The sequence below is a fragment of the Salvelinus alpinus genome, chromosome 18 (genome assembly GCF_045679555.1).
Source record: "Salvelinus alpinus chromosome 18, SLU_Salpinus.1, whole genome shotgun sequence".
NCBI lineage: Eukaryota > Metazoa > Chordata > Actinopteri > Salmoniformes > Salmonidae > Salvelinus > Salvelinus alpinus.
The window spans coordinates 37,826,419-37,836,834 of NC_092103.1; the positions used below are offsets into that span (position 1 = coordinate 37,826,419).

At 43.2% G+C, this 10,416-nt stretch overlaps 1 protein-coding gene across 1 annotated transcript; it reads left to right on the forward strand.

The window, feature by feature from the left end:
- The first annotated feature begins 306 nt into the window (after positions 1-306).
- Positions 307-10,192, forward strand: LOC139544281 (serine/threonine-protein phosphatase 6 catalytic subunit). Its single transcript, XM_071351221.1, has 7 exons — positions 307-750; positions 1,572-1,667; positions 1,893-1,958; positions 2,081-2,222; positions 7,814-7,893; positions 8,003-8,212; positions 8,665-10,192. The coding sequence occupies exons 1-7, from the start codon at positions 676-678 to the stop codon at positions 8,911-8,913; spliced, it is 918 nt and encodes a 305-aa protein (XP_071207322.1). The 5' UTR covers positions 307-675; the 3' UTR covers positions 8,914-10,192.
- Positions 10,193-10,416: the final 224 nt, after the last annotated feature.

Consider the following 10,416-nt stretch of genomic DNA (forward strand, 5'->3'; position numbering starts at 1 on the left):
TAGCCATCTCGAGAGAACTCCGATATAAAGTGCTTTTTCTTAAAATGTCCTACTTATATCAGTACACTCGTAACAAGTTAAGCATTGCAAAACGTATATTCGATCAAATAAACCTCAAGTAGCATATAAGATATTTAAAAAAATGTGTTGACCAAATTCAACACTCTCGTTGACTCCTTACTTGGTGGACGAAACAACAAAAGCGCCACTTGCTGGTGGGAGACCGATTTTTCGCAGAGTTCGCTCTCTTTTCCTCTCTGTTTAAACAGACAAACATCACATGCGCACTAGCACTCAGTGCACAGGGAGCATCGTGAGCAGCGTCTAGGTTGTCATGTCATCCAAAAACATTGCAGACATTGGATAAAAATAAAATGTTAATATCTTCGGTTGTGAGTGATGGAAACAAGTCGGCCTCAGCGACAATTATTTGAATAATTCAATGGATGATTTGTGCACACGGGTGATGACTAAAGTGTCTTATTACGAATTTTCTAATCTGACATCTCTATGTGACCGTCTTTGGAAATTGTATTTCTGGGCCGGGCGTCAATTAAACTGCAGTGCCGAAGCAAAACTGTAGGAGCAGTCGAAACCGTGCTTTAGACCGGAACCCTGGCCCATTGCTCGAGATGCGCATATACTTCCTATTTGTCTGAAGTTCTTGTTTTTAAAATGGCGCCGTTAGACTTGGATAAGTATGTTGAGATTGCAAGACAGTGCAAATATTTACCAGAAAACGACTTAAAGGTGAGCATGAATATTATTTTTTTATTCGTGTACTTAACCAATACCCATATGTTAGTACATTCGCTCTGGCTATATCAATCACATTGCGACATCAATATGGCTGGCTAAGCTAGCATGATTTCCTTCTTCAGCTAAATGAAGGCAGTTAACGTTAGCCAGTACAGTAGCTTGCCTGTTAGCCGAACACGTCAAACCTTGGGATAATCACGATAGAATATATGTATATTCTTGCTATTAGATATCTTGCTAACTAGTTAGACCTGTGAACTAGGTATGCATATGACTAACGTTAACGGTAGCTAACGTTCGTGGGCTAGCCATGGTTTGTGAACTAACAGGCTAACGCGTTAGCTCTGTAGCAGATGACTATATAGGAAGGATACTAGCTTTCAGCACATACATTTATAGTCAGCTAGCCAGCTTAGTATAGTACAGAGCTATTGGTGTCTTTCGAAAACGTAACGTTGTGACCTGAAACCACAACGTTATTTCAACATTGGTTAGCTAATGTTAGACGTATCAATCAGGGCCCGGGAAGTTGTAGCTAACTACCATTACAAATCTAGGTTTAACAAATAACATGTGAAGAAGCTGGGTTGATCAACTCCACGATATGTACATCTGGTCGATTGATGTGATCGTGGAGTTGAGAAACCTGGATACCTGTGAAGATGCCTCCCATTTAGAGAGGGTTTCTGCTGATATGGCCAAATATTCGAAAATTGGCCAATTCAAAGATGGTCGTTTAGAAATAGCAGCAGGTCCAGTGTGCAAACCGTATTATGCAGCCTAATAATTTTGTCATGTCTCATCCCTCTCAGAGATTATGTGACTACGTATGTGATTTGCTACTCGAGGAATCAAATGTTCAACCAGTATCCACTCCAGTCACTGTTTGTGGAGACATTCATGGCCAGGTATTATCCAATGTTCTTTTTGATACCATCCCCAAATGAATTGGTTCTCTTACTTTTTTTGTTTTGTTTCTACATTAAAAATCATCGTCCATGATTTTAAATGCATTATCCCAATGTGTGGTTGTATTGTTTTAAATGATCAAACAAATCTATCTAGTATGCGCATTCTGAATATCCCCATTTTTATAGTAAATGTGAAATTCTCTTTCTGAACACTGTCTGCAGTTTTATGACCTATGTGAACTCTTCAGAACTGGCGGACAAGTTCCAGACACAAACTACATTTTTATGGTAAGTGTGAAGTTGTATTATATTGTTATGCTCTGCTGTAACAAAAATGGAATTTAGAACATAAGCTGGATCTGACTTGCGATTGATCTGAACCCTGGTCAATGCCTGTCTGTTTTGTCCAGGGAGACTTTGTGGACAGGGGATACTACAGCTTGGAGACATTCACGTACCTGCTAGCCTTAAAAGCCAAGTGGCCGGACCGCATCACGCTTCTACGAGGAAATCACGAAAGCAGGCAGATAACACAGGTGTACGGCTTTTACGGTGAGCAACATGCCTAATTGCTGGGGGCACATCAACTCTAACAACACATAAGACCATATGTATACTTGTAGGTTCTCGTGCCATAGTTATTGGGACAATTGGTAACTAACCTGGTACCAAGAAGCAAACAAGTAGCTGAATTTCTAGGTTATTATGGTGTAATTACCATTTAACCTTGAGATTAAAGTATACTGAACAAAAATATACACGCAACATGTCAAGTGTTGGTTTCATGAGCTAAAATAAACGATTCCAGAAATTCTTCATATGTCCAAAAATGTCTAAAAATGTCTATCAAAGTGAGCATTTCTCCTTTGCCAAGACAATCTACCAGACAGGTGTTGCATCTCAGGAAGCTGATTAAACAGCATGATCATTACACGATGATCATTACACGGGTGCAGCTTGGGTTGGGGACAATGAAAGGCCACTTTAAAATTTGCAGTTTTGTCTCACAACACAATGCCACAGATGTCTCAAGTTTTGAGGGAGTGTGCAATTGGTATGTTGACTGCAGGAATGTCCACCAGAGCTTTTGCCAGAGAATTGAATGTTACTTTCTTTAATATAAAGCGCCTCCAATGTAATTTTAGAGAATTTGGCAGTACTTTCAACCGGCCTCACGACCGCAGAGCACGTGTAACCACGCAAGCCCAGGACCTCCACATCTGGCTTCTTCACTTGCGGGGTCGTCTGAGACCAGCCACCCAGATAGCTGATAAAACTGTGGGTTTGCACAATGGAAGAATTTCTACACAAACTGTCAGAAACCATCTCAGGGAAGCTCATCCGCGTGCTCTTCTGAGACCAGGGTCTTGACCTGACTGTGGTTCGGTGTTGTAATCGACTTCAGTGGGCAAATGCTCACCTTCGATGGCCACTGGCACGCTGGAGAAGTGTGCTCTTCACGGATGAATCCCGGTTTCAATTGTACCAGGCAGACGGTGTGTATGGTGTCGTGTGGACGAGCTGTTTGCGGATGTCAACATTGTGAACAGAGTGCCCCATGGTGGCGTTGTGGTTATGGCAGCGGCAGGCATAAGCAACGGACAACAAACACAATTGCATTTTATCAATGCCAATTTGAATGCCCAGACATACGGTTACGAGATCCTGAGGCCATTGTCGTGCCATTCATCCGCCGCCATCACATGTTTTATCATGATAATGCACGGTCCCATGTCGCAAGGATCTGTACACAATTCCAGGGTTCGCAAAAGGAGCTTGAGGTGCTTAGAGTATGTGAATTTGGCATTCTGAAATTCAAGTACTCAGATATTTTCTTGAGTTGGTATTAAAATTGGTATTAAAATGATGAGAACAGATAATGATCAAATACATTTATGAAAAATATTAGAAAAATGTATTGGTTTTGCTAATTCTAATTCGGGCAACTGGCTTTGTTTAAAAAATAAAAAAAATGATATACTTATTTTGTACATAATGTTGCCGGTATCGTCTCGAGTCTGACACGCCAGACGCAAATGATATACTCCTTTCTCGGGGACAGGCCCAGATCCCCGTGATTTGCATGAAGAGGAGGTGGAGAAAAAGGGGCGGGCTGCCTTCTGAGAATTCGTAGGCAATCGAATAAACCCCCACTTCCTTCCATTCTGCTAGCAAATGTGCAATCTTTGGAGAATAAAACGGATGACCTACGTGCAAGATTAAGCTAGCAACGGGACATTCAAAACAACAATATCTTAAGCTTCACAGAGACGTGGCTGAATGACGACACCATCAACCATACAGCTGGCTGGTTATACGCTGTAACGGCAGGATAGAACAGCGGCGTCTGGTAAGACAAGGGGCGGAAGGCTATGTATTTTTGTAAATAACAGCTGATGCACGATATTTAAGCAAGTCTCGAGCTATTGCTCGCCTGAGGTAGAGTATCTCATGATAAGCTGTAGACCACATGATCTACCTAGAGCGTTTTCATCTATTTTTCATAGTTGTTTACATACCACCACAGTCAGAGGCTGGCACTAAGACAGCATTGAATGAGCTGTATTCCACCATAAGCAAACAAGAAAATGCGCACCCAGAGGCGGCACTCCTAGTAGCCGGGGACTTTAATGCAGGGAAACTTAAATCCGTTTTACCAAATTTCTATCAGCATGTTAAATGTGCAACCAGAGGGGACAAAAACTCTGGACCACCTTTACTCCACACACAGACACACATTCAAAGCTCTCCCATGCCCTCCATTTGGCAAATCTGACCATAATTCTATCCTCCTGATTCCTGCTCACAAGCAAAAATTAAAGCGGGAAGCATCAGTCTAGATCAATAAAAAAAGTGGTCAGGTGAAGCAGATGCTAAGCTACAGGACTGTTATGCTAGCACAGACTGGAATATGTTCTGGGATTCCTCTGATGGCATTGAGGAGTACACCGCATCAGTCATTGGCTTAAACAATAAGTGCATCTATGACGTCGTCCCCACAGTGACCGTACGCACATACCCCAACCAGAAGCCATGGATTACAGGCAACATCCACACTGAGCTTTCAAGGAGCGGGACTCTAGCGGGATGCTTATAAGAAATGCCGCTATGCCCTCTGACAAACCATCAAACAGGCAAAGCGTCAATACAGGACTAAGATCGAATCGTACTACACCAGCTCTGACGCTCGTCGAATGTGGCAGGGCTTGCAAACCATTACAGACTACAAAGGGAAGCACAGCCGAGAGCTGCCCAGTGACACGAGCCTACCAGACGAGCTATGCTCGCTTCGAGGCAAATAACACTGAAACATGCATGAGAGCACCAGCTGTTCCAGAAGACTGTGTAATCACGCTCTCCGCAGCCGGTGTGAGTAAGACCTTTAGACAGGTCAACATTCACAAGGCCGCAGGTCCAGATGGATTGCCAGGACGTGTACTGCAAGCATGCGCTGACCAACTGGCAAGTGTCTTCACTGACATTTTTAATCTCTCCCTGTCCGAGTCCATAATACCAACATGTTTTAAGCATGTAGTGCCTGTGCCCAATAACACTAAGGTAACCTGCCTAAATGACTACCGACCCGTAGCACTCACGTCTGTAGCCATGAAGTGCTTTGAAAGGCTGATCATGCCTCACATCAACACCATCATCCCAGAAACCCTAGACCCACTCCAATTTGCATTACGCCCTAACAGATCCACAGATGATGCAATCTCTAATGCACTCCACACTGCCCTTTCCCACCTGGACAAAAGGAACACCTATGTGAGAATGCTATTCATTGACTACAGCTCAGCGTTCAACACCATAGTGCCCTCAAAGCTCATCAATAAGGACCCTGGGACTAAACATCTCCCTCTGCAACTGGATCCTGGACTTCCTGACGGGCTGCTCCCAGGTGGTAAAGGTAGGTAACAACACATCCGCCACACTGATCCTCAACACGGGGGCCCCTCAGGGGTGTGTGCTCAGTCCCTTCCTGTACTCCCTGTTCACTCATGACTGCACGGCCAGGCACGACTCCAACACCATCATTAAGTTTGCCTATGACACAACAGTGGTAGGCCTGACCACTGACATCGACGAGACATCCTATAGGGAGGAGGTCAGAGACCTGGCCGTGTGGTGCCAGGACAACAACCTCTCCCTCAACATGATCAAGACAAAGGAGATGATTGTGGACTACAGGAAAAACGAGGACCAAGCATCTCATCAACGGGGCTGCAGTGGAGCAGGTTGAGAGCTTCAAGTTCCTCGGTGTCCACATCACCAACAAACTAACATGGTCCAAGCACACCAAGACAGTTGTGAAAGAGGGCACAACAAAACCTATTCCCCCTCAGGAGACTGAAATGACTTGGCATGGGTCCTGAGATCCTCAAAAGGTTCTACAGCTGCACCATCAAGCGCATCCTGACTGGTTGCATCACTGCCTGGTATGGCAACTGCCCGGCCTCCGACTGCAAGGCACTACAGAGGGTAGCGCGAACGGCCCAGTACATAACTGGGGCCAAGCTTCCTGCCATCCAGGACCTCTATACCAGGCAGTGTCCGAGGAAGGATCTAAAAATTGTCAGACTCCAGCCACCCTAGTCATAGACTATTCTCTTTGCAACTGCACGGTAAGCGGTACCGAAGCGCCAAGTCTAGGTCCAAGAGGCTTCTAAACAGGTTCTACCCTTAAGCCATAAGACTCCTGAACACCTAATCAAATGGCTACCCAGACTATTTGCATTGCCCCACCTCTCCCCCTCTTTTACACCGCTGCTAATCTCTGTTATCATCTAGGCATAGTCACTTTATTAACTCTTCCTATATGTACATATTACCTCAACTAACCGGTGCCCCCGCACATTGACTCTGTACCGGCACCACCCTGTATATAGTCTCGCTATTGTTATTTTACTGCTGCTCTTTAAGTACTTGTTCCTTTTTTAATTTGTATTATTCTTATCTGTGTTTTTTTTAACTGCATTATTGGTTAAGAGCTTTTAAGTAAGCATTTCACTAAGGTCTACACCTGTTGTATTTGGCGCATGTGACTATTAAAATTTGATTTGATTGGGCGCCGCCAAACCTCACATCGATGGCTAAAATGCCGGGCAAATGTAGATTCGTCACTACTCAGATAACAAAATACTGACTTACCACTCACGTATTGAGTAAATAAGTAGTGAAACAGCGTATTATTGAGTAGAACTTATAAGGTAGTGATGAATACTACGGCAGTAGTTTTTTTTTTTTAAATGCGGTTTTGGCGATATACTGCCATCTGGTGGTGGCTAGAAACAATTCTATAACATTAAGTATTACAAAATGATGGTCCTTGAAAATATTAGTGCTTGAAAAGGTACTTGAATTTGATTTGCCACTGTCTGTACGAACCCTGCAATTCTTGGATTTCTTCCATGGCCTGCGTACTCACCCGACATGTCACCCATTGAGCATGTTTGGGATGATCTGGATCAACATGTACCACAGCGTGTCTCAGTTCCCGCCAATATCCAGCAACTTCACATAGCCATTGAAAAAGAGTGGGACAACATTCCACAGGCCACAATCAACAGCCTGATCAACTCGATGCGAAGGAGATGTTTTGCACTGTATGAGGCAAATGGTGGTCAAACCAGATACTGACTGGTTTTCTGATCCCAGCCCCAACTTTTTTTTTAAAGGTATCTGTGACCAATAGATGCATATCAGTATTCCCAGTCATGTGAAATCCATAGATTAGGGTCTAATTCATTTATTTCAATTTTATTATTTCCTTATTTAACCTTTATTTAACTAGGCAAGTCAGTTAAGAACAAATTCTTATTTACAATGACGGCCTACCCCAGCCAAACCCTAACCCGGACAATGCTGGTTAAATTGTGTGCCGCCCTATGGGACTCCCAATCACGGCCAGTTGTGACACAGCCTGGAATCGAACCAGGGTCTGCAGTGACGCCTCTAGCGCTGATATGCAGTGCCTTAGACCTCTGTGCCACTAGGGAACCCATACATGGGAACTGTAACTTAGTTAAAGTTTTGAAATTGTTGCATGTTGCGTTTATAGTTTCGTTCAGTGTAAAAAATAATAATAAGTGCTGCCAGATTTTGTAAAGTGTTCTAGAATTTTAACTTGTTATTTTTTGCAGATGAGTGCCAAACTAAATATGGGAATGCAAATGCGTGGCGATACTGCACTAAAGTGTTTGACATGCTAACAGTAGCGGCTGTAAGTCCAATCACCATGACCGTTCACACTTCTTTGAATGCATGTGCTTTATCTATCTTACATTTTCCCACACATATGAATCAATCACTTACAGAGTTTCTTACCACAGTTGATAGACGAGCAGGTCCTTTGTGTGCATGGGGGTCTTTCACCTGACATCAAGACCCTGGACCAGATCCGCACAATCGAGCGCAACCAAGAGATTCCCCACAAGGGGGCCTTCTGTGACCTGGTGTGGTCGGACCCAGAGGATGTGGACACCTGGGCCATCAGTCCGCGAGGTGCTGGCTGGCTGTTTGGCGCCAAGGTCACTAATGAGGTAAACGCATCAAATTGTTGTCTTGAGTAGAGGGCTAACTACTACAGCTTATAATGATGATATGCATAGACCTAGACGGTAGGCTTGGGTGGTATATACAGTATACCGGGATATTTTGAAATACCAAAGGTATGATTTTCAATACAGTAAAAATGCTCGGGGTTTGCATGCTATGCCACTGCTTATAAATATAAGTTAACTATCTAAGATGTGCCAAATAAATTATCTCCAGTTCAGGGCTCCAGTTATGCATTTGGTTCTCTAACTTGCTAGCTAAGTGGCTAGCTTGTAAGATCAAGCTTCTTGGTTACAGCAGAGACAAACAATCCCCTCCTGGATCAAGATCCCTGCTGCCCAATTTTTGTGCATTTTTGTGTTTTTTTTTTTTTCAATTTGAAAGAGACCTATGTTGAATACTGAGCTCATCTGTGGTTCTGTTTGACCCATTTCAGTTTGTTCACATCAATAATCTGAAGCTGATTTGCCGTGCACACCAGCTGGTCCACGAGGGCTACAAGTTCATGTTTGACGAGAAGCTGGTGACAGTGTGGTCTGCGCCCAACTACTGTTACCGCTGTGGAAACATTGCCTCCATCATGGTCTTCAAAGACGTGAACACCCGGGAGCCCAAGCTGTTCCGCGCCGTGCCCGACTCGGAGCGGGTCATCCCTCCCAGAACAACAACACCTTACTTCCTCTAATCACAAGAGCCATTTTGTTCACCCCAAAAATAGCCCGTTGCCTCTTTCCCTCTCCCATTTCCCGTTTGCAGTCTTAAGGAAGTGGATAGGTGTAACTAAGAAATGACAATACAATGGCTTCACCTTGGTCTGGTCCAGAACTAACCATAGCTCTTACCCCTTCAGTGTTTACAGATCTGAAGGAATGAGATGTGTATAAGCAACATGATGTAAGCTCCCCTAAGCCTCATTGAAAGGTTGAGCTGTCACTCATTTGTTTACTTTACATCTGTCTCATCCCTTTTGATCTGCAAAAACCTAAGTGATAGATGCTTCTGGACTGAATCTTGTAATATGTTTAGGGGATCTATCTATATTTCTTAAACCTATCTGGTTTGTTGTCATCTGCAAAGGGTTAGTGGTTTTGGGACTGGGCTATTGTCCCCACCCCCCCCCCCCCCCCCAGCTTCTCCCAACGGGACTTGCATTTCTCTATTTGTTTTATTGAACATTTTCTTTCTTGAAATATCCCATCTCAGTCCTGCCTCATTCCCTTGATAGTATTTGATGTTGCCAAATGCATATTTGTTTTTGTAGATTAACATTGTTGCATTGGATGAATTGACTCAATAGTACTGTTGGCCCTTCATTTCAATTGAAGCTCTATCTTTATACTTCACCCCAATACTCCTGATTTTAATTTCTACTCCCTCAATTTCTATTTGATGTGAGTAAATGGGACACGCTGTTCCTATTAAATGTAATTGTAGCCAACAGTGTATTTGTATGAATATGTTTTGCAGCTTTGTGCACATTCAACGGTCATTCATCTACTCTGCTTCTTTATAGGGATATTATCAAATGCTGTCACGGATTGAATTCCTTGAATTGCACTGTGTCTCAGAATTCCATGTTAACTATTGAATGGAATTCAGTGATGTGTGAGTTTTATCGTTCCAACTGGGTCGATATTGCAATTACGCTAAAGGCATGTCAGATCTGATACTATGGACTCTCAGCTGTAATCTATAGAAGAAAACAGTTTTAACCTCATGCCGTACTATCTTCACAGATATTATTTCCACCGAAGACAGCAACTTAAGTATGCTGCTGTTGTTTTTAAAACCAGATCAGGGTGATTGGGGAGGGGATAAGTCTTGGGGACTGAGTGGGCGATTAGGCTTTTGTACATTCAAATAATTGTATTGATTATTTTTCCAATTTTTTTCTGATTTGTTGTATTTTATTGTTGTAGACCGCAATCAACCTACCAATTGAAAATAAAAAGCCTTTAACTTAAGTACCTGTTTATTTTGTTAAAATATCCAACGGTGGTTGCTGCATTTGTGGCAGACCAGCTGGCATCCTGACTAGACTACGTTGGTGTGCAAATAAACCGCCAGTCACTAGAGAACAAACTGGATGAGCTCCGTTTGAGACTATTCTATCGACGGGACCTGAAGAACTTTAATATTCTATGTTTCATGGAGTTTTGGCTGAACAAGAACATGGATAATATACTTC

Excerpts from the sequence above, each read along its gene's own strand:
- LOC139544281 (XM_071351221.1), top strand. The coding sequence starts at position 676 with ATGGCGCCGTTAGACTTGGATAAGTATGTTGAGATTGCAAGACAGTGC. Across the intron at positions 751-1,571 it reads TACCAGAAAACGACTTAAAG|AGATTATGTGACTACGTATG; the intron begins GTGAGCATGAAT and ends CATCCCTCTCAG. Across the intron at positions 1,668-1,892 it reads GTGGAGACATTCATGGCCAG|TTTTATGACCTATGTGAACT; the intron begins GTATTATCCAAT and ends CACTGTCTGCAG.